This window comes from Aphelocoma coerulescens, chromosome 9 (assembly GCF_041296385.1).
Source record: "Aphelocoma coerulescens isolate FSJ_1873_10779 chromosome 9, UR_Acoe_1.0, whole genome shotgun sequence".
Lineage (NCBI taxonomy): Eukaryota > Metazoa > Chordata > Aves > Passeriformes > Corvidae > Aphelocoma > Aphelocoma coerulescens.
In genome coordinates this window covers 24,256,467-24,284,452 of record NC_091023.1, presented here as the reverse complement: position 1 = coordinate 24,284,452, position 27,986 = coordinate 24,256,467, and the positions used below count along the sequence as shown (strand labels likewise).

The following is a 27,986-nucleotide window of genomic DNA, read 5'->3' as shown; positions in this document are numbered from 1 at the left end:
GGGCAGGAGATGCTCCAGGCTCAGAGCTGGGATTTCCCCAGGGAGTTCCATGGGGGAGCAGAGATCCACCTGCAGCCCCTGGAGGAGCCCACACCGGAGCAGGAGGATGCCCAAAGGAGGTTGTGATCCCGTGGGATGCCTGTGCCGGAGCTGGATCCTGGCAGGAAGCTGTGGACCCCTGGGGAGAGGAAGAGAGTGGGGAGGAAAGAGACAGCGTGAGATGAACTGACTGCAGCCCCTGCTCCACGTCCCCTCTGTCTCTGCCGGGGAGCAGGGAGAAAATAAGGAATGAATTAGGAAAGAAGTGAAGATGGGGGGGAATTGAGATTTAGTTTTCATTGTCATGATCCTCTCTGATTTGATTGGTTATAAATTAAACTGGTCTCCACAATTGAGTTGCTTCACCTGTGGCAGTAACTGGGGAGTGATCTCTCTCTGTCCTTGTCTCAATCCATGAATCTTTCTTTATATTTTCTCTCCTCTTCCCAGCTGAGGAGGGGAGAGCAGGAGGGGCTTTGGTGGCACCTGGAGCTCAGCCAGGTCCCAACCCACCCCATTTTGTGATGCACAAATCCCGTGACATCCAGCTGACAGCACAGGGATCAGACATTCCCTCCTGTCCTGTCAGCAATATCGCCCCTGCCTTGACTGGCAGGGCTGTGCTGGCAGGCTGCCAGTGGAGCATCCTCTCACAAATCCAAACAGCCCTGATATTTTCTCTCTTTATGGTAATATCAAAGTTACCAAGGGCTTTAAGGTCGTTAAGACCTGCACAGAAAATCTGCGCCTTGCTCGCTCGTTGAATTGTAAATGAAACAGCCCAGCTCCATTATCATTAGATCGGGCGTTATCTAAAGCAGGCTGGGGACAATTCAGAGGGACAGATAATGACGTTTGCCTTGGAACTGGGAAAAGAAATGCTGAAAAGTAAAGCTTTCCTCTCGCACTTTGCATTTTAAAAGTCACCCTTCCCCCTTTTCACTGCATTTTAAATAGAGAACATAATCGAGCCAGTCTGAAATTCACATGATTGAAAAACTCCCTTCATTTTCCCTCACTGGATGTGAAGTGTGAGGAAAACCAGAACCAACCTGGAGTAAACCAGGCAGTCCCAGCAACACCTAGAAACAGTAAGTACATGGTGTTTTAATTACAGTAATTATGTGCAGAAGGGATTTATTGCAGGGGAACCATGGAAGCACAGCTCCAGCTCAGCCCTGCACAGACCCCCCCTCACCTTCTCCTGGTCCCTCCTCCCTTCCTGCACCACAGGGAGATCCCTGACTGGAACAGCTCCAGGAGCTGCCCAGTCCTTGGAGCATCCAACTCCACTTGGAGCTGGGTTGAAGAACCAAATTAATCAGAGTGAAGAGAAAGATCACTCAGGCATCTGAAATAAACCACGGACAGTTTTGGCTGTAGGCATGTAGACATGGAATATCCATTTGGAACATTTTGGAGACAGCATGGAATATGCAAAGCACTTACTCCAGCGTGGGTTTGGCTTGGGACCATCCATAAAGGCTGTGGACATCGTAGTGTCTGACTGGGGTCCCATCTGCGAGGTATTGTTGACCTTCCATGCACATAGTTTTGAAGGATAATCCTTCTGACCTGTATCCCAACTCTTGTGGAAAGGGAATAAATATATTTATTATTATCAATAGGCATGTACTAATCATTTGAGTTACTTTTCCTTAATTTTCCTAATCTGTTAGGCATTCAGTCTCTTTATACTGTCACTTATTTGTAATTATAAAAATGTCTTCTCTAAAATGGACTATTTCCAATATTCCTCTGCAGGCATCTGAGTCTGTGAATGTTTTAATAGTTCAGTTACAGACACTCTTACTACAGAGGCTCAAAGAACAATCAGAGTAGATCAGAAAATATTTCAAATCTTTTTAAACACTGTCACACCAATCACATAAACAGAAAAATGGGTGTGGTAGGGGTATGATCTGTGTCTGAATATTAATTTCCTGGAAATTCCTGAGAAACCACTCATGAATACAACAGTAAGCAGCGAGATATGCTAATAAACCATTAATAAATAATTCCTAATTAGTACTGCTTTACACCAGCACTTCAGGAAAGCCGAGCTAAGAAAGCGAAGCATTTCAAGCATTTGACTGCTCACATAAATGGTAATGAAAGGAGACACATGGATATTTTCTAAATTTTTTAATTAATTGCATTATTCATCTGAGAAAACCGCAAAACAGAGAGCTCAATTCTCTGCCATGCCTCAAGCAAAGCACTTAGACACAAAATAGGGATCAAAATCCATATGCAGTAAGGAGCTGGAAAGAACTTTATTTTTACAAAGTGCTGCACACTCCTGCTCCTGCTGAAGTGTCTGGGCTTGCTGTGGGCCCATAATCTCAGAAATAAAGGGCCATGTTCAGTGAGGAGCTGTGGGTTTATAAACCTATCTTTATTTAGGCTTTTAGGCCTCATATACCAGGTAAGAATTTATGTGGGAACCAGAAAACCCTAGAACTGTTCTAAGGAGGGACCAGACTTACGAGGCACATAGGGAGGATTGTTGAGGAGGTCGTTCCTACAGCCACCCAAGGCACCATTCATAAAAGCTGCTGGTTCATTCATGTCCTAAAAACACAGAGCAAAACCCCACAGTCTGCTACAGAACACCATAAATTCTGAATTACACATAAGCAGCGTTGCAGGGTTCCTCAGGAGCCCCTGCAGCTGCTGTCTCAGCTGGACATCCCGTGTTCCATAAAGGGGCTGACAAAAAAGCAGGAAAGGGCATGAGGGCATGGAGTGACAGAGAAAGGAAAAGGGGGAATGGCCTTGAGCTGAAGGAGGGCAAGATTAGATGGGATATTGGGAAGGAATTGTTCCCTGTCAGGGTGGGCAGGCCCTGGCACAGGGTGCCCAGAGCAGCTGGGGCTGCCCCTGGATCCCTGGCAGTGCCCAAGGCCAGGCTGGACATTGGGGCTTGGAGCAGCCTGGGACAGTGGGAGGTGTGGGAATAGAAGATTTTTAAGATCTCCTCCAATCCAAACCATTTTGTGATTCAGCGAGTCTTTGTTTCAAGGGAACAACCTCCAAGATGATCAAGTCCAACATTTCCTTAATGAGAATTTAATATGGGATACTTCTGCCAGAGCAGTGCCGACACTGGGAATTGTGGCCCTCTCCACCAATGTCTGGCAGAGAAAAACAATCCAGAAATCAGATTTCTACACTTACAGTCCACAGGCCATCAAACTTGAGGCGTCTCGAGGCGTTGGGGTTGTTGTAGACCTCCAGGATTTCATTCTTCCACCACTCCACCGTGGAATTGCGGAAGAAGTCTGGGAAAGCAGCGTGTGCTCCGTAGAGCTGTAAAAACAGAAGGAAAACAAGTCAGATAAGGGGACTGAAGACATCCCATAGTTAAATTCTGGAATTTTTAAACGAAAATTTTAAAAAAGACAAAAAATAATTACTTGTTCACTGATTTTTTTTTTTGGCTCTTAGGATGATTTAGCCAGTTTCTGCAACTTATTTTTCCATGAGATTTATCAACGAGTTTGCTGCTATTTTCATTAATTAATTCCATTAATTAACGTCTATATTTGAGTCCAGAACCAAACCATGTCAATATTTACCTCTATTTGTGTTTGTTCAGGTAGTGACTGGTTGACTTGGACATTGGGAAGAAACGGCCAGACCTAGCAGGACAAAGAATATTTCAAATACTCCAACCACACTGAATCCAAACTGAGCATCAACAACACACAGGTTTCAATACTCCTCCCTGCACAGTACCTTGGAATATAAAATTTCATTGCTATCAGGCCGTTTTATGAAGACATCATTCTGCACGCCTCTGGAGAAGGCAGGATAATCGGTTTCATTCCCAGAAATGGCTGGATCCTACAATTAAAAACACTTTTATCTTTATGCTCAAAACTGAAGTGGAATATATCCTCCATTTTGTGATGCTGTATTGAAATTTGAAAGCAATGTTCCAAACTGACCAGGATAATGATAAATCTCATTCCTTCTGCTTTGATTTTGTCGATCAGAGCCGGTAATCCAGCAAAGTGTGTGCTAATGGTGAAGTCCAGTTGCCTGTCCATGTAGTCAATATCTGCATACTGGACATCCTGCAGTTAAAAAAAAAAAACCCAATTAATTTTAAATGTTTTTTTTTTTCCCTTTTTTTGCCAAATATTGAAAATCCACCAAAATAAGTAAAATACAGAACTTCTGAGGTGTAAAACTGGAAGCAGTGGTAACATCAGGCTGCAGTTGTTAAATGAATATTACACATTTATCATCAAGTCCAAAGCAAAATAAACCTTTCACTGCTGCATCTGATCTGAGGGCAGGAATTGGTACATGATGATAGAGGAAAAAACTGGGTTTGTCTGTATGTATGTACACAGAAATTGCACCTACATTTCCATCGCTATAGGGAAACAATGGAAACCATTGTTCTACCTTGAAACACTGATATTATTGTATTTAAAATGAAGACACATTCCATTTATAGCATAATTTTGTTAGATCTCTGTGCTATTCCAACTATCCCAACAACAACCTGGGCCAAATGACAGCTGATCTGACCAGGAGCATTACAGCACTGAAATGATTGCTTCGTTTTTTTCCCTGCTTGTTTTTCTTCTCGATCACTGCTCCTTCCTGTCATTCTTTGGTGTGAATGATAAAGAAAATTAAACAACTTTTAACACAGCCCAGAGTCTGTGGAACTAAACCCGCTCTTCTCTACCCAGTGGGGTGTTGTTGGTTGGTTTCTGGTTTAGCGTTTAAATGGTTCTAGCCAATGCTACAAAGCCAAAAAGCTCAAATGTTCTTTGCTCCCAACGTACATAGGGAATCTGAGCTGCCTTCATTTCCTCCACCAGCTGGGCGATCTCCGAGTCGTTCGCGTATCCGTAGCGGCACAGCTGGAATCCCAAGGACCAGTAGGGTGGCATGACTGGGCGGCCAACCAGCTGAAAACAGGAAAGGATGTTTGTGGTGAAGAGGTGAAGAGGAACCAAACCAACCCCCCCCCCCCAAGCCCAGCATTAGTCAGGCTCCTACTTCAGTGTATTCTTGAACCACGAGTTCGGGAGTTGGGCCCAAGACCATGTAGAAGTCGAGAATTCCTCCGGTGGTGCGGTAGGTCAGGGCAGGGGTGGGCTGGAAAGTCACATCTGGAAATGGAGGGAATGAAAGGAGAAAAGGAGGCCTGGATTTGCCACTAGTGCAAAACACTGACTGTAAAAAAAGGAACACACGGAGGAGGATGGAGAGAGACAATTTACAAAGGTCTGGAGGGACTGGAAAAGAGGGAAAGGCTTCAAACTGACAGAGGGGAGGTTTAGATGGGATGTTGGGAAGAAATTGTTCCCTGTGAGGGGGGGGATGAGGCCCTGAGATTGCCCAGAGAAGCTATGGCTGCCCCTGGATCCCTGGATGTGTCTAAGGCCAGGTTGGATGGGGCTTGGAGCAACCTGGGATAGTGGAAGGTGTCCCTGCAGGGGGATGGAACAGGATGAGCTTTAATGCCCCTTCCAACCAAGACCATTTCATGATTTTATGAAATAAAGTGAAGGGTTTCTTACCCATTGCATTGCTGTTAAGCAAGAGAACTCCGTGGGCATTGCCATCTTCTTCAAGAGCCATATAAAATGGCTGATGACCATAGGAGTTCATCTTGTACTGCGAATAAAATAAAATACATTTTACTGGGGAAACAGTGCAAACATTTGTTTATTAACATTTAGTAATAAATTCAATAAAAGACGAGACAATTACCAAACATAGCAAATAAACCTGAAATTTATACACCTAAACCCTACCTAACCACAAAACAGATCTGCAGAAGGTCACTTTGAACTTCACAATTTGTCAGTCTCGTCCAGACTGCTCAGGCAGGAAGGAAAGCAAAGGTATTGCTGCACGTAAATTTCACTGATGAGAAGGAGCTTCCTCAGGACAAAACCTTCCCTGCTTTGCAAACAGGACCAGGTGTCTACGTGCTCAGGAGGTACTGGTGGCATTCTGTTATATTTTATTATCTCAAAATATATTCAAAAACCTGAACTGGAAGTTAGAGCCATAATTAGCTGCTGCTATTTCATTGGCCATTCCCTGATAATTGGAAATTTGCTATCTTGTAGGAAATAAGATAAATAAATAGAGGTAAGATTTCTGCTTTACCCCTGTAAGTACTAAATTAATCCCCAAGCAATAGGAATTGTTCTGACTCGTGTCTAATTTTCAAAACAATGAGCTGACAGGAATAAAAGAAGGAGGAACGTGCTGTTACTTCTAAGCCATTCGTCACCTTCCAACATCTGACAGAGGAGCTGAGCTCCTCACGTTGCTCTTGCAGGTCACAAATAATGGGTTTACAGAAGGCTTTTGCCATGGAGACACCATCTAAATTAAAAGTGATGATAAATACAGCCAGAGCCAATGCCCAGTACCAGCAGATACTTAGTGGATTTCAGTGTCCTGCCAAATATTTCTGCACTCCATTGGTCCAAAACATCACATTTTCTTCTTCTTTGCCTACTTACAGCTGGAGGCTGGTCCCTGGTGAACATTCCCCAGGTGTGCCAGCTCATGTTGTGCCGGAACGTGGGGTGCTCAGCTTCTCCGAATCCGTAGATGTACTGGGATGCCAAGCGGGTGGAAATCTGAATGAACATGTCACTGAAGGTGAAGGTGGGCAGGCTTGAATCCCAGCTGGAATGGGAAGAGGAAAGGGAAAATAAGAATAAAGTGTGCTCAGTGCTGTGTTTCTGGCAGACACTTAGTTTTAGGCCACTCTTTTTCTCTGGAAATCTCACCCTTCAGTAAAAGTGGGCTAAAAGTGTTGTGGCTACCAAGAAAACTTAAAGCCCATGAAATGGGAATGTCTAATAACTGCTGAAGAGTTTGGGGACATGAAGTCCTCTGTGTCTCTCAGAGAGGAATTACACACAGGCATCAAGCACTGCAAGTTGCATCATATTTTGGCAATTTAGTGAGAAAATGCATTTCAGGACACTGCAATCCTATTTTCCTCTCAGACTGAGCACTGGAGCCACATGGAATAGAGTAAATAAAGTGCTTTATACAGTTCACTGAACTTTCTGTGCAGATTACACTGAAATTCCATTCACAGGTCACATTTACTATAAATCAGCATCTTTCCAGTTAGAAACCAAACTGCAGCCTGGTGGGCTCTGCCAGAGAATTCCATTGTTCCAGGAGATTCAATTGCAGGCTGAATTATTATTCTGGTTGGCAAAAGGCAACTCAACTTGCAATTAAGTTTTGAGTACTTTAAGAAATTTTTAAAAATTGTTTTTTTGACTAAAAAGCACATTCAACTGTTCTGTATTCTAGCTCTGACTTAATCAAGGAAGAAAATGCAGCTCCTGCCAGACTTGTCTGTCATGTTACCAAAATCCATCTCAAGGTAGTTGGGACACTACTTCCTTCAATTTTTTTTTTTCCTAACCATTTCCCAAAACTGACCCAAATGGCCAACCCTTAATGATCAGTGCTGTGGTCACCCTAAGGAACATTTTAGGAAGTGTAGAAAATCATTGTGCCTGCCAGAAACTTGGGAAGCGCACGAGGAACAGCCTTCAGAGCTGCCAGTGCTCCTCACTCCAATACATGCACAGAGAAAAGGTTTGGCTTGAAAAGAGCTACCAAAACAAGGAGAGATAAGACAAAGGGGCAGTGCTTACATGACTGTCCCCGTGCTTTTGCGGCGGATTTCGATCCCAAAGGGTTTGATCTGGATCGAGACCTCATAGAGCCGGTCCTGGCTCGTGTTTGTGGGGGAGCTGGGCAGGTTCAGGGGCACTGGAACCTCATATCGTGGGCTTTGGTAATCAGAGATCTGTGAAGCAAAAATCAGGTTATTTCAGCGAGTCAGTTGTCTGAAATATGAACCTGATACCAGTTTAAAAACTCTTGCTGTGATGAGTATTTTCTTTTAAATGCATATTTCTTGAATCAGTTCCTTCACAGGATTTTGTTGGGGGAAAAAAATCCCAACCAACAAACCTTAAAGATTTATTTTGGATCAGGAGCAGCCCGTACAATTATCTATGTGAATTTAAAGTATAAACTTGTATTTAAAATATAGATGCATATACTTTGCAAGTGTAATAAAATAATTTTCTGGTTCATCTTTTACTCAACTTTTAGAGATCCTTTTTAATGTTTTCTGAAAAAAACATTAAAAATGTATTTATTTTTAATGTAATTTAATGTATTTAATGTATTCTGAAAGTGGAAAGAAATTCGTTTTTGATGTCTGACCCCTTGGCTCAATATTATTAAACTCATGGCAATAAATTACAGTTAAGCAGTGTATAGAATATTTTAGAGCGATTTAGAATAATGGATGTAAAAATAAGTTGTAGAGTCATGATAGCACTTACAGATATGTTTACCTGCATATTAACAAAATATTTTCAAAGTTCCTGGTTGACATGACATCTACACACTGACATTACACCTTTGATTCATGTGATTTCTTTGTAAAATGGAGTGCTAGGATTCTAGGACGCAAAAAGATGCAAGCTAAGAGCAATAATAATTGGTTAGAAGGAGAAGCATATTTACACAAGGCTGCTACAGTCTGTGAAGTATAAATTTGGCTATAAAAAGCCCTTTGAATTTCCATAAATAAAACATTCTAGGAGTTCTGGGATGGCATTACCTTGAACTGCAGCATGTTGTTGAGATGATATTTCACCTCCAGGACTAGGGTGCTGATTGGGGCCGTGGCATTCTCGTTGGCACTGACATTGGCACTGTCCAAGTTGAGGATGGCTACGATTCCAGTGGAGGAATAACTTAGGCTCGAGACAGAGTAAGGATTGTTGGAGCTGTAATAGCAGGATGGAGCACTCGAATTTGGTATCTCCTGGTGCAAACAGAAAGGAGTTTCAGGTTAGTGAGCCAGCTGGATTTTTTATTAGGTATTAGTGTGGAATCCTGTTTTTATCAGATCTCTATTAAATGTAGAATTTGGGGGAGGATTAATGGAATTCTGAATAACAAAATAATACAGAATAATCTCTACACTGAAGCAGATATCCAGTGAAGGCTGCACAAATAGTTCAGTCAGGAAACTGAATCCTCATGCAGTGAGGATGGATTTCATTTCCCCATCTCTGTGATCTTCAGGTCAATCCCTCAACATGGTTTAATCTTGGCTTGTGGAAATTCCTAAAGCTTCCTCCCTTTTAATCCCATTGCTCTCTGGTCTCCTTCAAGGGGATGTGCCCAAAACCCATTTCATACTCAGGCAACATCAGAGCAGATCTTTCCACTGGCTTTATTCACACAAATTATCCTTAATATATCCAGTGAAAATTACATCCTGCTCTTCTGAGATCTCCTGACATTTCCAAAAATCCAAAATTACAAAAAATTATTTTAATAGTGCAACAAAACCAGAGCAGTTCATCACCCACTTCAGCGGGTGCTGCTGGTGCAGGAGCAGCCAGCCCAGAATTCTGAGCTTCATTCCTATGGGAAAGGCCTAAAATGGACATTTGAGATTTAGAAGAACATGGAATAATTTAGTTGGAGGCACCCTCTGAAGTTCAACCCTGCCAGGCCACGTTGCTCCCACATGTTTATTAATAATTAATAATAAAACCACACGTTAAAGGATTTCATGTCAGGGATTGTGGTTTGGAAGTAGCTCCTTGGTGTGGATACAAACAATTAAGTTCACAAATGAACCAAAATTTCTGTGCAATTCAAGGATTTCCTCTCAAGCTGAGATCCAGGGGAGTTGGTTTGACTTAAAATGTCCCTCAGTGACTGTGAAGGTGACACAAAGGGGCTGAGCCTTGCAGGCCACGGTGCCAGGGAGGCAGAAGGGGCAGCTGAAGATGCAATTCTACTTTTTCATAGCTCTAACAGTATTTCTTTCTATCCTTCAAAAAATACCACATTTTTCCTCAACTTCTGATATGATTTGGAGGAGAATTTACGTGGTTGCCAACTGGTGAGGTAAATAAAATCCACCAGTACAGGCCAGCTGAGGCCTGCGCTCCCATTGTATTTAAACCTGACAAATCTCCCAGACTACATTTATTCTGTAACAACCACAGAGGAAAACCTTTTATTCTGGATTTTTTTTTTTTTTGTCTAATTAGCTTAGAGAAATAACGACTTACTTCCCAGGAACAGCCAAGTTGTTCACATTTTTCTTTTGTTGGATCAGGGCTGGGATAACAATCAAACCTTTCATTGGTGTTCACACTAAGAGTCCAGTTGATTGTGTAAGATTTTCCCAGTTCAAGCTGAAGTCCTCTTATAAGAGCAACCTTATAAATATTAAGCAATAAACAGTTATTAAATGCCAAACCCCATCCAGCTTTCCTTTGGTCAGAAGACGTGCTGGTCCTCAAGAATAATACACCTAAAACTTGAAAATTCACAAAATCCCATCTTGTAAGATTTGGTACAGTCTCACTTTCACAAACGCACACAACTGATATTTTTACAGATAAAAATCTGAAAAATTAAGATTCTGAAAAAATGGAATGAATCCCACAGCTTCCTTGGAAGCAAACAGGAATAAATCCAGGAACAACTGCATAACTAAACTGCCTGCTGCACTGAGAGCATAACTGAGGTGCACTTTTATGCAGCAGAGTTGAATGCAATTGTACTTTTATTCTGTAATAAAACTCGCATTGTATTTCATTGGAGCAACACTGGCACTGAGTACTGTCCTTTGCCATGCATAAAATAAAGGTGATGCAATTGTAAATATATGTTTACTTTCCATTCTCCTGTTATTGCTTTACCTTTGTCACAGGATCGTAGGTGATATTAAGGGGATAATCTTGCACAACATTGTCCTGAGACACAGAAACTGCTGCCACTTCCTGGGACAATCCCAGAATCTTGATTTCCTCAAATTTCAGGTTGTTTGGATCAGTGTAATTGCTGTGTGTAGCAGTCATTTGTAGAACATTCTGAAAAATAATATAGTAGTCATATTGTTATGGTAAAAAATCTGCCAAAAATCCTCCTGATTTAACCATTTTTTTCTGTGAAGATTTTCACACTGGAGCATAAATAAGCCAATACCTTTTTCTTATGCATTAATTATTACCTTGCTTGTTGGTATCACAATAAAGCTTTCTACCATATATAGACTAATCTTTCAGATTAGTTTTTCAGCTTTTTTTCCTTGCTTGGGAAATAAGGAAAGGCTGGGGCAGGTCTGTGACAGGGCAGATAAACTCCCCCTGTCTGGGATCTCTCTGGGTTCCAACAACCAAAGGTTCTTACTCACTTCTCTTGATATAAAAATACCACTTCCTAGTCCATGTCATTAATTATTTTTAGATTAAGAGTCCAAGCAGAGGAACTGCACCATGGCTGTCACACGTGAGTAGAACTTCCTTATTGCTCTCCATGGGAACATTTAGGTTAATTTTTAATTCAGTGTCATCACAGTCAAGGGATGATTGGGCTACAGGAGTTTCAAACTCCAACAGTGATCGGGGTGTCTTATCTACAATGATTCTTTGATTAATTATTATTTTAAAAAATAACATTCATGCTCTTCACTCATGTTCCTCTGCATTCTCTCACTTGTTCTATGCTCTTTCATCATGGCAAAGGAATGAATACCTTTACCAGAGATGATTATTATTATCATTATTATTATTGGACAAATAATATATTATCATGTTATTTGCAATCCTTGTTATGCAATAGTTACTGTCAATGTTGGATAGAAACACTCTCAGGACTCCACCCTGATGTCAATTAACCCTGCAAAGGCACTTTCAGCTTAAAATAATCAACACAATAAAATTTAACCCTCATGTAGTTTCTGAGGGTTCAGACAAGGTGTGGGTTTTCCTCACTCTTTGGAGACATTCAGCTGTATTTTCACAGTATAAAAACATATACTTTTTACATTCCCACTATCTTCAGAGTCACAAACACTCCATGCTTCTCCTTTTTGACTCCATTTTAAATGCCTCTTATGCTTTAGCGTTCTCTTGTTCAGTAAATATTGCTGCTGAGTTTATAATGTGAAAGCAAATAGGAGTTATTTAGATATTTGTATTAACTAGGAGGAAAAAAGACAACAGATCTCATCCCAGTTAAATGAGAGTACTTTGAACATGATTCCTCTTGGCTTTGGCAAATATTTTGTTTTCCAGTGAATCTTACAGGAGAATAAATAGAGAAAAGAATGCTCTTGGAAGACACTGGATAAAAATAAAAAATGAGGAGAAGATCATTTAAAATCAAATACTTACATTGGAAACTTTAAACTCATAGTAAATGTAGGCTTTATTCTCAATTGTACCTAAAAGGTAAAGGGAGAAGTTACACTTGGAGTGCAGAAAATAATAAAAATAAAATAGGGCTGTGCCACTGCTAGAGACCAATAAACTGTTAATTACCAGGACTGCAGTCAAAGCTGCACTAAGCAACCCAAATATTTACTAATGTTTCTTTGAGGAACTGAAATGTCCCTTTTTCTTTTTTCCTTTGGCCAGTCTCCCAGGAGATCTAATTTTTTCCACAGAAACTCATTGAAATCAGCTCTTCTAAAATGCAATGATTTTTATTCTACTGTTATTTCTTCTCAGTTTAAATATAAAAATTTGGGTCAGAACTAATCCTTTTAAATACCCTAAATAAGGGTTCCTCATGCAAAAAATAATGGTGTGATGATGATAATAATAATACTGATAAATGCCATGGAACAATATGAGAGGAAATAACACATGACCAGGAAAAAGAAATTGAAAGCGTGGTCAATCTGGCAGTTTTTTCCATGTACAAATCCTGTCACCACAAGCAAATTGTAAATGGTTCCCCTGGAAAACTGCAACCTGTGAGTTTTGGGCAGGCCATGAAACGATCAAATGTTCACTGCTGCTTTGTTTGGCAGCAGCAGTGAGGGCAGTAATGGCTTTGTTATTTTAGGCCAAAGGAGCTCATCGAGCTGTCACCCCCACGCACAGCGGCCACCCAAGGCCTGCTGTGTTTATGGCAGCAATAATCAGCTGAACCACTGCTCTATTTCTTAAAAGCATCCCTAACTTTCCCTAAATTCCCAAAAGCAGAGGCTTGGGAGTTTTCCTGGGAGATGTGATTGGTGTAGCCCACAAGAAGATGGAGTTGTGCGAGTGGAATGCGCAAAGTTTTCCAATGTTGATATTCAGATGCCTCCCTGGACGGGCAGTGGTTTGCCTAAATTCCATGGGAAAACTCTGTCATCTCCTGACAATCCAAAGATTTCTCCTGCAAACCAGAGGTTTGACCTTAAAGTAGAGCCTAGTGTCTTTTTTCTTTACCTGTGTCATATTAAGTTGCTACTTTAATCTTACATTAATAATAGTCACAGTTTTCTACTTAAAAGTGATGCAAACCTTATTTATGAGCAAGTAGCAGTAGTGTGTTACAGCATCTTCTGTTCAGTGGGGACGTTGAAATCTGAGCATACTAAATCTTTGCTAATCTCATTTATTTCACTATTGATGACTGCTCACCTGTAGATTCTCCATCATCCCAGAACAAATCCCCAGAAGCTATATTGTTGATATCCAGGGCAATTATGAGTCCCATTGGATTCCTGCGGCTGTGGAAAGAGAGATTTATGTGTATAACAAACGTTTAAGTGGCCTCACTACATCCTCCATGTTCATGTAAGAATGTGACACCCAGCAGGGTCACAGTCCTTGGAGAATTGCCTTAGCTTAATCCTTGGTTGTCTTTTATTTTCATGCAAATGGATTAAAATACCCAGGGAGTTTACAAATTGCTTAGCAAATAAACCCACAACTCATCCCTGAAGGTGTGGAAGGGAGGTTTGTCTCCCAGCAATTCCCACATTTCAAGGTGAAAAATCCTAAATAGAATGGGCTGCTGCTTATTTGTAACTTGAAAGTCCTCAGCCCAGTTGTGGGGGAAAAAAAGAAAGCATAAAAGTGTTCAGTTTGGGAGCCTACCTTGCCACTGTGGTGTTGCCTGGTTGCTGAGTAGGGAAAATGTATCCTCCTCTCAGGTGCAGCCCCATTTTTTCCTCTGGGGTTTGTAAATCGTGCCAAAGTTTCCTCATATGGATTGGTTCGCCCTTATGGAATGGAAAAGAGAACAGGAATTTTGTATGACCCACTCCTGGGAGTGTTTTCTTAACACTCTTGAGTTTCATCAGATTGTTCCTTATAAAAAAAAGCTTCAGTTATGTAAATACCAATGGGCTAATGGGCACATAAAGGTAAAGTAATTGCATATCACTGTGATTTAATGTCAGAATCTGAGCCTTTTCTTTAGTCACCAATTCTTGTGCTTATCCCACCACCCTTCATCCCTTGTCTCCCAAGTAACACCAAAGGCTTTACTTCAGCTCTCTGTCCCCAAAGCAGGGCTGACAATCCTAGCTCATCACATTCCTATTTAGAAAATGATGTAATATCCCATAATATCCCCTGCATTTCCTTACCGTGTCGTACTCGTACCACTCCGCATCAGGAAAGTACACACGAGTGTACTCCACACCCTAAAAGTGAATAAAGAGACAACTCTCATTATTCAGCTTCATCAAATAAACTCAATTTTCCCAAAAAAGCTAAAGTCCACTGTGAGAAAATCATTGATATTTCTACTCCTTGCTGTTTGCTTTCCTGGTGTTTAGGATGGTGTCCAGACTGGAGGAAGGGCAATCCAAGCACAATTTCTGCAAAGCTGCTGGGCTCTAACTAAAGTGCTGCTCTGCAAAGTGGCAGCTCATTGAAAGCCACCCAAAGTCACAGTGCTTCAAAGCCAGTGAACCAGATCATATCCACAAGAATCTCTCTATCTCCTTTATTTCCACATTTTTTGGGGCTGGCACCTTTTAGATTTCTCGCTTTCCCTTTCTGTATTTAACAAATGTTTTCTGTTTCTCCATGGCTAACATGTTGCTGGCAGGAGAGATCATTATTTACAAGATTCTGCCACAGAATAACCCACAATCTTTTTGCTTTCTTGTTGCACCACAGAGAAGCTGAAATGCAGCAAGAGAAGCTGACTCCAAAGGAGGTTCAGAGATGATGTGAGGAAGAGGTAAAAACCAGAATATCAGACCAGATGTCTTTGACTCCATAGAGGAGTGGAAAACAGGAGTGGGATTTAACTACAAGATATTCCATTTCAGCAGGGATAAAAATGTGCTGTGGGCTCTCTCACTGAAGCAATAAATGAAGGGGGGGGAGATGTGACTCAACATGGCCCATGGTTACAAGATAGATCCCAAATCATCCAAACCTACCGGCTCAAGAACAGGGGAAATCAGCAGCCCAGGGCCCCACAGGAACTGCCTGTCGATGTTCCATGTTATTTCATCAGAGTAGAACCTGGATACAGGTGAAGGAGAGAGCAGAAATTGTATTTTTTTGTGATTTATATCAGCAGCAATCCCAAGGTTTCAGGGTACTGATTGTCCTCAATCATGAGTACAGGATGTCACATAAAAATCACCTGATTACACCAGAATGGGATTTCATGAATTGGGAAGTTGTCTACAGATATCCCGATGTGCATTTTCACAGGATAGAGGTTTAGAAAGTCCCCTAACCATATTAAATGTGTCAGATTTTCTAATTGGTTATAAAACTCCCAAACTCACTCGTGTAGCAGTGGCCTCACGACCGTGTACCCTTGGGTGTGAGCTTTGTAGAGCAGCGTGTACAGGTAGGGCAGCAAAGTGTAGCGAATGTTCAGGTAATGCTTGGAGCTGTTCACCAACGAGGAGTTGGCTCCAAATACAGCTGGATCTTGAGACTGGAAACAAATATCCACTATTATTATTTCCAAGTTTTCAAAAACACTTCGCCAAGCGTGTGAAAAGCCAGTTCAGAGAGGCTGGGGTTCAGCGGGGCAGCTCTGTACTGGTGCTGTGACCTGATGTCCTGTCCCTCTGTGCTGCTTGCACTGCCCCATCCCTCCTTGTCCACCAGGGTTATTCCAGATTTCATCCTGGCAGTCAGGGTGATGCCAAGGAGCTCCCAGGAGTCAGCCTGGTGGCTCACACAGACCTCGGTGTTCCTTGGTGGCAGGAACAACCAATGTTCATAAAACTGTTGCCAAATAAGTGTATTCTCAATTAACCCTTCCGAAAGCAAACCTCTCAGATCTCAGATGTCATAAAGACAGTTCTGCTTTCAAACTCGGTGAAAGTGATGATTAGAAGTGATATTAAAGGAAACGTGGTTGTGTAACACAAAGTAATTTTTAACAGAAAGCACAACTTACTATGAAACCTATAGCGTTGTGGTTCCTGGAGAATGGGTAAAATGCTCCCACCTGCATCCATCGTCTGCAAAGTTCCTCTGTGGTGTTGTCACTGAAACCACAAATATCTGCTCCAATCTTTAAAACAAAATTTAAAAAAAAAATCAGAATGCATTGGATGTACAGTGTTCTGCACCTCGAAAGCTACAACACGTTTGTACCTTCCTCTTTCCAAATCCAGCTATGCTGTCCAAAAAATTAAACTGACACCTCACTAACACCACCCATCATTCTGCTTCTTCCAAATCTTTACCTTCCTGTTTGGTGATAATATGCACAGAACGGGAAAAAAGCTTCAAAGCCGTTCAAATTTAAACCATAAAAAGGAATTTGGCTGTTTCCCTTCTAAATGGATGTCTCTAATTTGAAATAAGAAAACCAGGAAGTGTTTCACATCCCTCACTAGTGTTTAAAAATTACTAAAATAAGAGGTGGATTGGGATATAAAAGAGAATAAGTTTGTTACCCACATTTATGTCACCACAGCCACAAAAATGAAAATAAGTGGCCTAAATCAAAAATCGACAATTGAAAAGAAACATTCAAAGGAGATTCCTAAAAAAGGGTTCATTTTGAGGTGACAATGCAAGTGGTTATTTAGAGAGTGCTTGGTTAGATAATCTGTTATCTGGATTGAAAGGATGGCACAAACTGATGTCCTACATAAGGAATTCCAAAGAGGTTAAACTCCAGTATTCCAGGGATTGCCCATCTCAGGTGGTCCCACGTTGCTGTATTATCCCCCAGCCAGTGTCCTGAGTACTTTCCCGATCCCGCAAAAGTAGACCTCGAAATGAGGAAGCTTCTCTTTCCAGGAAAGACCTCCTCAATGGCTCTGAAAAGGAAATGAGACTGGAGTTACCCAGAGGAACAGACAACTCAGACATCGATAATTCCGTACGAAGCAGATTTATACTGATTTGCACTGATTATTCATCCCAGGAATGGGGACCTCTTTGCAGCTGTATTTTAGCAAAGTTCAAGATATTCATTTGAAATAATCTTTTTACACAGCTCTGACAACCAATCTGTGGCTTTTCCTGCCAGCTCCAGGCTCTGGATTTTGCCTTGGCTAAATTGGCTCAAGGATAACGCAGCGTTCTCCAGGAATCTCGTTCCTTTAGGAGTCAAGTCTCGTGGTACTTTGGAAAATGCAGGTCATGCACTGCTCCAAAACCTTTCTGCAGGATTTTAGGATGCATTCCTTACTTTTTACTGGATAAGATCATGGAATATCCATAAAGATTGTGGACATCATACTGCTTCCCCCAGTTCTGCACTGCGTCCAGGCAAATCGTCTTGGAATACATGAGTCTGTCAAGAATATCTTGAAGAAAGGAATACAAATAGCACTGTTAAGGTACATTTTTATGATTAATATTTCCAATCTTTAATGCTTATGATATCCAAGCCCCTTTTTCCTCTTTATTTTTGCACTCAGGCAGTTTAATTACTCCAGACCCAAAATGCTGCTCTTGGCTGTTGGTTTGGTTCACCTTTGCTCTGTGAAACCTCCACTCCTGAGCTTTGCACCCATGCAAGGAACTGAGAACTGTGCTCTGAATTCCTGAATCACCATCTGACAACACGCTGGCAAAGGTTACTTAAACCTACTATTAATACAAACCATGGACTCTGTTTTAGTTCTGCAAATATCTAAAAAACTACTGACAGTGCAAGAGGATCGTTACATCATCAGACATAATTAATGTAATGACAAATATCCAGTAGTTATTTGGCAAGAGAAAAGAGGCAGTCCTATAAACCACACCTGAAGTAAACAATACGAGCAGATCAATATTTTCCATCAACAGGAATGTCCAAACCCCACCCATTAGAACTACACTAAAATCCCGTTGTATCCTTGAAGGCAGTTACAATTTTATTTGGTATTTTATTATTCTGATAAAAGCAGTTGGACTTACGGGGAGTGTAAGGAGGGTAGTTTAACTCATTCTGTGCACAACCACCTTTTGCGCCTTGAACAAAGTTGCACACTTCATTCATATCCTGGGAGGGAAAGATGCAGGATGTAATAAAGTTGCCTTAATTCCTTTGTTTCTAAAAAAAGTCTTCCATTCTATTCTGTCATCCTTTAAGGAATTATTAGTAGCTATTCTTCAACATCTCCTTTCTGGTATCAAAAATACCCTTCGATCTAATAAAACCTTAATGTAATAAACATCTGCTATCATCAATATTTTAAAAATAGAAGTGAAAATTGTGAATTACTCACAATCCAGAGCCCATCATAGGGCACCGTGTCATGGAACAATTTGCACTCGTCCACCCACCAGCTCGTGCATTCAGGGTTGGTGAAGTCTGGGAACACAGTTTCCCCTGGCCACACCTGGAATATTCAAAGGGAAGTGATTAATACCCTTTGAGCAAGAATAAAAAGAGTTTATACATCTGCTCAGGTTGGACACAAAAAGAGGAGTTCAACTTTGGTTTTTTCAATTCTTTTTCTTGTAAGTCCTACAAGGAGCCATACACAGCTGAGAAAATTCTCAATAGAAGTTAAGAATAGAAATTAAAAGGATAATGTGGGGTCAGGATCTTCAGTAGCTACTGGAAATAAATAGGAGCTGGCTGATGAAATGTCCCTTGAGCCTTCAAGTCACCCTTTAATGTAAAAAAAATTTTAGTGTTAATGTAAACAAAATGCAGGGCTAATGTGAACAAATGTGATTTTAATTGCAATTTTAATTCTATTTTTCTTTTAAAAACCTAAAATTTTAAGAAATATTAATTTGAATGTAAAATTAATGAAAAATACCGTTTTAATGGAAAAAATGGGAAAAAAAAGTTAAGAAAGTTTGAGAATTCATAGTCTACAAGAGACCTTACACATTTCTCTGTCACTGGTAGATAAGTCCTCTGAGCTAAATTAAATCCTAACAGGACAACAGATCAGGTCCCAGTGTGTGGAACCACGATTACCTCCCCAAGCAGGGCTGTTACTCCATCTGATTCATTAATCCAGACATTTCTCTCTGTTCCCCTGACATAGCTTCCATAGGGACTTCCATCAACCAGATTTTGGGTGCTAATGGCAGGATCCTAAAGAAAACAGAAAACAACAAAGAAAAGAAGAAATCAGGATATTCCATCAATTATTACAGGCTATACATGCAATAATTACATATAATAAAGAATAATAATAAATAACTGTAATGAAAGTGTTTACAAGGGAAAAAAATGAGTAATTAAATGCTTACCAATATGATGACATATTTTTGCCCGTAGTCATGCAAATAAGCTGCAAAATCAGGGAGATTTTGGAAGTTCACTTTGTCATAAGTAAAATCTTTCCTTTCCTCCATATAGTCAATGTCAATGACTTGGGCATCCTGAAAGAGAAGGGAGTTCAGCTTTTCCAGGAGAAGTGTTAGGTAAAGATTTTTATTAGTCCATTTTCTTCCCAAATATTAGCTTCGTATTAGGGTATTCTTATTCTATTGAAGACACCAGATTCATATCCCCTAAAAATCTAATTTTAAAAGTTAATTGTACTTTGCCTGCGACTGTCAATTAAGAACAATATATGGTTCCATACCTGTCCACAGACAATAAAAAAAATGTTCCATGAGAAGAAAAATGGATAGAGTTGGAAAGAGTAAAAGACAAATTATTACAGCAAAGTGCTTGAATAAATCTTACTGCAGTTCACCCCTCCCCCATCCCATGCTCTGGTAATGGGTCTAACATCAAAATCTACAAAAACATTGGACACCACACATTTCCTAATGCAAACTGACGGAGAATGAAGCGGGGGTAGGATCTCTGTGTCCTTCCCTAATCCCATACTCACATAGGGCAGCCCGATGTCCCTGTTCCTCTGCACAACTTCCTTCACCTCATCCAGGGAGCTGTAACCATAGCGGCTGAGCTGGAATCCCAGGCTCCAGTAGGAGGGCAGTGCTGGCAGTCCCACGAGCTGCGAGGGGACAGCAAAAATCCCACGTGCTGTTGGACAGCCTGTGTCAACTCATCCCTTTCCCTGCATCCACATTCCCCAAATCTGCTCGAATAACACACACTAAATGAGCAGCCCGACTCAAAATACAATATTTTTCCCCATTATTTCTTTATTTTAGGAATTATCAGTGTTTTGGGACAATGCCCGTTCTTTAAAGTGCCACTGGAACCTAAAGACACCCAGTGATATCTTATGATCATAAAATCCAGACAGTCTATAAACACACTCTCTATCCCATAATATTGCCATAGGAACAGGAACTTGTCCTTATGACAGGAGCAAGGAAACATAAATTATTCTAGAGACCATCTGCAGCTCTAATGATTATGGTGTAAATTACAGATTAATGAACGTCGGAGCTCTTGGGCCTCGAGCATGGTCACCTCTCCAGCACCCAGAGAAAAAAATATTGCAAAATAAATCTCAAGCACTTAAAAAAAGTCTTTTCAGTGCATAATCCCAGTAGGTGAAGGTACCTTCAGGTACTCCTGGACTACTTGCTCTGGAGTGTCCCCCAGGAAGATGTAGAAATCCAGGATGCCCCCGATGGTTCTGTAGGTCACAGCTGGAGCAGGCTGCACCACGAACTCTGCCAGACAGGAGTGCACAAAAACAGTTCTGAGGGACGGGAAATTCTAAAATAACTCTGCCATTTTCTAATTGATGATCAGAGAGTTTACTGAGGTAAAAACCACAAAATGCCTAAGGAACACAAACTTTTAACTGAACAAAGAGGGGGAAAATCAGACAACTCTTTATGTGCCCCTATTTCCATTCCTTTACATGCTGCAGAGAAGAGAATCAGAAGAAATCCAACGGTTCAACCTTTTATCTTTTAAGTTTGGGTACAACTTTCCAGCCTCAAGATGTGCAGAGTGCTGTAAATATAAATATGCTTATCAGAAGGGACTAAAGAACATTTACTTCCAAGTGTTGTTCACTACAAATTTAACCCTTTCTTCCAGTTCAGACCTGTACAGACTTTGGATCAGTTTCTGACCCTCGGATTTCCATCAAAATCCTCCAGTTAACTGGGAGCTACCCACTGCTTGTATTGTGTACATGAAATATGATTAAACACAGAGTAATGATGCCTCAGATATTGGGGGTGTTTTTAAGGGACATTTGCATCAGCTCAGGTTTGATCACAGTCTCACAGATTTCAAAAGAATTTTAACTGCACTGCTCAGAGCCACACAGAAAGGTTTCTTACCCATGGCATTGCTGTTCATCAGGAAAACACCAAAGGAGGCTCCAGTTTCATCTTCCAAACACAGGAAGAAAGTCTGGACTCCATATAAGTTATCCATTGCCTAAAATAATGAAGGGAGCAGGCAAGCTGGTTAAAATCTAATGACAGGATCTGCTCTGGAATATTTCAAAATATATCATGGGTAGAACTTGAAACTTCTCAAAATAGAACAAACAACAAAAATTTAAGTCCTGACACTTCCCTGTTTTATATGTTCTGGTTTTCCTGGCATTATTCTCCTTTATTTTCCATTAAAACAAGATTTTCCCCAATATTCCCCAATTATTCCCCAATATTATTCCCCAATAAATAGATAACAGATCTGATGGATCTCCAGGAGAGCTGGCAGATATTGCAGCTCTATTATGGAGAATAAATGTGCTCATCAAGGAGAACTTGCGAGGTGCTTCCATCCCCTTTCACCACAGATTAGATTTTACATCTAATCTGTATTTCTATTCATCCTGCAAGGCAATAATTTTGATGTCTAATCTAAGGAAATATTGCTGCTTTTTCATTTCCTTGCTAATATTTTTCTTTAATTCCTTTCTGTTGCTATTATTAGCAATAAAACCCCTTAGAGATGTTAACAATTGTTGCAAGAGTTGTTCTTTTTCTCCTGAAGAAGCAAATTCAGTTCAAATGAACAAGGAACAGAACATGAGCAATTTGCAACCAGCCTAACCTGGTTCACTGTTATGTTATCTTAATGAGTCTACATTCAGTGGAGCCATTGAGTCAAGAACTATCTTCAAACCAGAGGAAAGAGTGAGAAGGAATCTCAAGGCAATGGGTACAAATTCCAGATTATTAATTAACTACATCCAGTCATTTCACCCTCAGGTTTCTGTCAGTACAGTTCCCACTGCTGTGGAACAAAAGCTCTCTCTCAAAGCAGGGAATTACTTTATGAAGCTGATGTAATGGTGAAAGTAATCTTGATAATTATCAAAAAATAGGTGTCATAGAGATTGTTTCATACAGGGACAGCCAGAAAAACTCTAGAAACAAGTAACAGCTGACAGCCATATTTTGTCTTGGAAAGAGACACCTGTTAAGGAGAATTTTTCCATAATTTGAGCTGCAAGGATGTTGCTGAATCAGCCTGTGCCATGTGAACTGAACCCTGCACACAGCAATGCATTAGGACATATTGTTATTTATTAGTATGTTATTGTTAGTATTGTTAAATAACAATACTAACATATTGTTAGTATTGTTATTTATTAGTATGTTATTTATTAGTATGTTATTTATTAGTATGTTATTTATTAGTATGTTATTTATTAGTATGTTTTCCCACATGGTTTGAAGCATATTGTGAAATAACAATAACATATTGTTATTTATTAGTATGTTAACTATTATTAGTTATGTTATTTATTCTGATTATCACTGGAAGCTGCAGACTCATCTCTTAAGGTTTATCCATTGGTTTTCCACTGCACACCAACACAAAAAATCAGGGAGCATCCATCAGTACCACGGAGCTTTCGGTAACAACATGCAGCGCCTGAAAGATCTTTAGGGAAAACTCAGTGGATACATGAATGTGCTCACTGCCTGAGAGGTTTGGGTTCCAGAACTGCAAAGAACGAGGGGAAAGAACCCCAAACTTACTGCAGAGGGGCCAGTGTCCCTGCTGAAAATAGGCCAGGTTTTCCAGTTGACATCGTGCCTGTACTGTTTGTGCACGTGCTCCCCCACGCCGTAGATGTTGTCGCTGGGCAGTTTGATGGAGAGCTGCAGGAACTGGTCAGAGTACTGCAGGGGGCCGATGGTCGTGTCAAACCTGGTGTAAAAATGCAAAAAAAAAAAAAAAGGGGAAAAAGAAGAGTTTCACCAAGAATTGTTGTGAGAACTGTTTCTGCTCCTTTTAGCTGGGGCTTGATGGCAGAGTCAGGTCTCCACCTGGATCTTTCAAGTTTTCTTCCAACTGTTGATGGAATCAGACCTCTCCTTTGGGGCCTCAGGTGGAAAAAATGATGATGGAAGGTCACAGACTTTATCAGAATAATCAGGATTTTGGTAATGAACTGTTGTAACACATTGGTCCCCGCTGGTCCTTTTATAAAGGAGTCTCTCTTTTGTTGGGCTGTTTAAGGGTTGGGGAAAAGCAGTGATCTTGTGCAGATTTATCAGGGATTTATCTCTGAGGGGCTGCTCTTATCCCATGGTAGCAACAGCTTCCTTTGAGATCCTCAAACTCACAGTCCAACATCACTGTCATTTTTTCTTTAGAGAACCAAATGCAAACATGTTTATGAAATGAAACAAAGGCCTAAGGAAAATTTTCCAGAGACAATATCCCAGAGAATTGTTTCAACATGGTCCCACAGGTGTCTTAGCCACCTCCCTGTACCTGTTCCATCAGTCAGGCACTGCTGACTGCCAAGTCCATCTTCTGTGCCCTCTATAATTGCAAATCAATCATTACAGAGGATTCCAGGCAAGAAAACAAGGCTAAGAAGAGCAAAAAGTAACCCTTAATTAATTAAACTCGAAGCCTTGCTAATCCACATGCCCCAGCCCTGTGACAGGTTCCTGGCTGATTTAATGAGCACCTTCATCCTGGCATTTCCCCTCTCTGAGGGCACTTGGAGAGCTGTGGGTTGGGGGGTTTGGTTTATTTATTTAGTTTTAGAACATAAATGGGATGAGAGAATTCAGTGTTCAAGTTCATTAAGTATTTTACACACAGCCTTGCACAACCAGCTGTCCTTGGATATCACAGGTCTAAAGGGCAGCCTGGTTTTGGTGATTCAGGGCCTCAGCACAGTTGTAGTAAAGAAGATAAAAGGTGCAATGAGGACTTTTCCCACATGGTTTGAAGTCTTGGCAAGGAGTCCCTCAGATAATAAAAGTTCCTCCAATTGACGGGACAAAGTAGCTGTGGAGATTTCCCCAGCACTAAGGGAAAGTGATCCGAGAGCCACACCTGAAACCTTTCAGACAGAGCTCACAGACTTTGTTCCCAAAGGCACCCCGAGAGTCCTTGAGGGACATCCATCAGCCAGAAGAAGAGAAGCAGACTCTGTGTCCAAGAGGACACCTCACAGGTGGCATCCCCAGCTTTCACAGAGCCCCAGGGACAGCTGTGTCCCCGAGGGAGCCCCACCACGACTTACAGCACTTTGCCATTGCTCGCTCTGGTCACCACGATGCCGAAGGGCTCCTGCTTCAGCTCCACCTTGTATCTGAGGCCGGTGGCCGCGGACCCCGTGAATGGCTGCACGTGCTCGTGAGGGACCTCGAATCTTTGTGAGTTGGGGTCAGTGATCTGCACAGTTTTACAAAACACAAGTGTTGGGCCTTCACAAATTAATCCCTAATTCAAATCTTTTACAGCATTTACACATAGTTCTGACTCGGGTATTTCCACCCTTACCCCAGTCTCCTCTTTCTTTTATTGTTATTCACTTCCAAGTTTAATTACTCACTTTCAGCCATTTTCCTCAGAACATTTGACTCAGTGTTTCCCTGGCTCACCAGGAACCCACCACAGCACAAAGTCTCCCACAGAAGGTTTTCAATCCTATAAACCCCTGATACCCCATATCCACGGCACAGAGTCCTGAGCTTTCCACAGAAAACACAAATCTGGAAAAGCTGATGCTGTGTGTCAAAATGATTGAGAGATGTGACTGGGCCATAAATAAAAAGTGAGTAAATACATTTATCCCCCAAATCTTCCTGGGATGAGGACAAATGGTAGATAATAGAAAAGCTGAGCTTTACAAAGGTCTCGGTGACTTTTCAAGCAGAATTCCCACTGTGCCAAGTGCCTGTTAACCTGAGGCACTGCAACAGCAGGGAGGACAACAAAAGGACTTCAGTGGGAATCATGAGCGTGCTCCAGAGGCAGCAATCCTACATTCCCTGCACAGGCAACCTCACATCTTGCAGAGAAAATGGACCTTGAAGCAGAACAGGGCACGGACTGACCTTGAATCGGAAGCGATTGGATGTCTGATACTCTCCCGTGAGCAGCACCGTCTGGATGTCGTTCCCAAAGAGGGAAGGGGATGGCAGCCTTTTCAACGTGGCCTGAAATCCTTGGGAGACAAGCACAAGGTGTTGTGTGGAATGGGACATCAGGGGGTGGGAACTGGGGGAACCCAGCCCAGAGCTTACCTGCCTGGGTGGATTTCTGGGAGCCCTGCACTCTGTAGCCGTGTTTGGGGGAGAAGAAGCACCAGGGCACGCTGGTTTCGCTCTGGGGGCTCCAGCAGCAGCCACGGAGGGAGCAGGTGCTCTGAGCATGGACAGGAGGGGCACAGATCAGCTGGGCTTACACAAATAAATCCATACTAAACCAGCTAAAGTGCACACGGAGTGCATTTCACCCCAAACACCAGAAACCTTCACAGTCTCTGCACTCAGGTCAAGTCCTTCTTTGAAAAACTCTGTAAGTGAACTCAGTGGCACAGAACTCACAAAAGAGGATTTTTTTCTGGATTCAGAGTAAACTTGCTTATTAGATGTACATTCTGAAAACCACAAGATCCACAGGTAAAATGAACACTTCAAAAGAATTATCCAACCATTTGAGCTGTGACAGATGCAGCAGAGTCTGGCCAAAAGTCACGCCCTGGAGAGGGGCTGAAATTTATATCTAATAAATATTTATATATACATAATTGAACACTGTGTATAATATCTACATCTTAATGTGATTTTTTTAGTATCAGAAATATTCCAATCGTTTCTACAAGACCTCAAATTGAGACAAATCAATTTTTTTTAAAAAATAAGCCTATTGTTTCAAGCCTCTCTCTCAGTGTAGTGGCACCAACCTTTACACTCCCATTCACTAGAAAGCTGAAATTCCCTTGCTTTGCTGTTGGGAATTAACTTTCTCACGTGCTCTGTGTGTGAGGTTTATGTTTGGAGATAAGGTTTGGGCAATTTATCACTAAGTTTCTCTCCTTTAAACCCCCATTCATTACTTAGGGCAAAGGGCAGTGGTAGAACAACCACTCTCACTGAGGGTGAAGGGCAATGTCCATCAGTGATCTCAGGTATCCAAATCCAACAGGGACACCTTCAAAACCTCATTTTCCACCTGTCCACTACCAGAAGCTCTTTCTGCCTTCATCTGATTGTGCTCAAATGCTTTTGGTGTTTGTGATAAATATCTAAAATTTTCTGCAGCTTGAAATAGGTGGACACAACCCCAAACCTTCATTGCTGCTGTCCTTGTTTTGGGGTTAGAGAGCCCAACCTGGTTAATGCAGCTCAAATTATTTTCAGAGGCTCTGAACAGATAAAAGATAAGGCAGCTCCAGCCCAATAATCAGGCAGGTGCTGAAGGAAGCACTGAGGGAGCTCACAAAGCCACTGCCTTGGGGAGTGTCTGTGCATTTATTTGATAGTGGTTTTACAGAGCACAGAAATGGCTCAGAATCACCCAAAATAACCCCCAGATTCACCAAACAGGTAAATGTGTGTCCGTTTGTAATGGATTTATCCCATCAGAGAAGCATTTGCTGTCATTTCCATCAGGTTCCAAGTGACAAACGGTTGGAGGAGAGATGTAGGGACTCATTTTCCCTCCTTTGATACACAAATCGATGTAAGCCCTTTGTAAGGCTGGGAAAAACCCAGGCTCACTTCCCACCTTCCCAGGTGCCACCAGGAGAACTCCCTATTTCCCCTTTATAAACTATTGCAAAGGAGAGGAAGCACCAAGCCCTCCAGGGCTGCAGAGATCACAGCTTCATTCCCTGACTTCATTTCCTTCATATAGAGGGGAATATCCTAAATATACAAGAACAGTGACTACCTCCATCCTCTTATCCCTCCCTAGACCAGTGATCATCCCATCAAAAGCAGAATAACTTGAACTGATTTTCCTAGAACCTGGCAGTTCAAGCATCCACATTCCCAGCTTCCTAAGCACCTTTTTCTTTTCCCCAACCTTTCTCATGAATACTTCTCAGCCATTTTCAGCAGCTACTTCACAGTCCAGTGATATTTTTCCAGCTGGATCTTATCCAGGCAGATTTCTATTTTGGTGGCCTATTGAGCTTTCTGCACAAGGAAGTAGACACAGGAGTTCAGGATTGGTTAGGCTTGGCACAGGGAAAGGAGCAGAGTTCACCAGAGACACTGGGGAGCCTGTTGTAAAAGCAATCATCTGCTATAAATAAAGATGTGATCCCAGCCTGTGAGCTGTAAAAGCAGCACAATAGGAAAGCCAACACCCAGGAAAGTCAAAGCTTAATTGGGAACAACCCTGGATACGAGGAAACTGCTTCCACTGGGGCACAGCATGAACTGAGCACCAAGGACTCAAAGAGCTTGGCCACGTGCTGAACTAAAATGTGCAGTTCTGTGCATCCACACAGCCCTCTACCAGCAGGGTAGTTTGGGAAGAAAAGCACAAACCCCAAAATCAAACCAACAATGCCCCTTTCCATGAGCTGGCAGAGGTGTCAGCCTGGC

The 27,986-nt window shown here is 41.5% G+C and overlaps 1 protein-coding gene across 1 annotated transcript in view; it reads right to left on the bottom strand.

Annotated features, from left to right (window-relative positions):
• SI (sucrase-isomaltase) overlaps positions 1-27,986 on the bottom strand; it is a 43,448-nt gene that overhangs the window by 10,599 nt on the left and 4,863 nt on the right. The window contains exons 4-37 of the mRNA XM_069023815.1: positions 25,674-25,794; positions 25,485-25,594; positions 24,668-24,819; positions 23,160-23,331; positions 21,501-21,600; positions 20,764-20,876; positions 20,120-20,245; positions 19,527-19,658; positions 19,249-19,368; positions 18,542-18,655; positions 18,231-18,315; positions 17,515-17,632; positions 16,969-17,140; positions 16,267-16,383; positions 15,641-15,795; positions 15,284-15,368; positions 14,477-14,533; positions 13,983-14,107; positions 13,524-13,612; positions 12,282-12,331; positions 10,806-10,976; positions 10,170-10,319; positions 8,696-8,902; positions 7,713-7,867; positions 6,549-6,717; positions 5,589-5,685; positions 5,065-5,177; positions 4,848-4,973; positions 3,993-4,121; positions 3,781-3,888; positions 3,621-3,683; positions 3,220-3,351; positions 2,529-2,613; positions 1,489-1,627 (exon numbers count right to left, since the gene is read on the bottom strand). Of these exons, the coding sequence (XP_068879916.1) occupies positions 1,489-1,627; positions 2,529-2,613; positions 3,220-3,351; positions 3,621-3,683; positions 3,781-3,888; positions 3,993-4,121; positions 4,848-4,973; positions 5,065-5,177; positions 5,589-5,685; positions 6,549-6,717; positions 7,713-7,867; positions 8,696-8,902; positions 10,170-10,319; positions 10,806-10,976; positions 12,282-12,331; positions 13,524-13,612; positions 13,983-14,107; positions 14,477-14,533; positions 15,284-15,368; positions 15,641-15,795; positions 16,267-16,383; positions 16,969-17,140; positions 17,515-17,632; positions 18,231-18,315; positions 18,542-18,655; positions 19,249-19,368; positions 19,527-19,658; positions 20,120-20,245; positions 20,764-20,876; positions 21,501-21,600; positions 23,160-23,331; positions 24,668-24,819; positions 25,485-25,594; positions 25,674-25,794 (4,157 nt within the window). The remainder of the gene's footprint in view (positions 1-1,488; positions 1,628-2,528; positions 2,614-3,219; positions 3,352-3,620; positions 3,684-3,780; positions 3,889-3,992; positions 4,122-4,847; positions 4,974-5,064; positions 5,178-5,588; positions 5,686-6,548; positions 6,718-7,712; positions 7,868-8,695; positions 8,903-10,169; positions 10,320-10,805; positions 10,977-12,281; positions 12,332-13,523; positions 13,613-13,982; positions 14,108-14,476; positions 14,534-15,283; positions 15,369-15,640; positions 15,796-16,266; positions 16,384-16,968; positions 17,141-17,514; positions 17,633-18,230; positions 18,316-18,541; positions 18,656-19,248; positions 19,369-19,526; positions 19,659-20,119; positions 20,246-20,763; positions 20,877-21,500; positions 21,601-23,159; positions 23,332-24,667; positions 24,820-25,484; positions 25,595-25,673; positions 25,795-27,986) is intronic.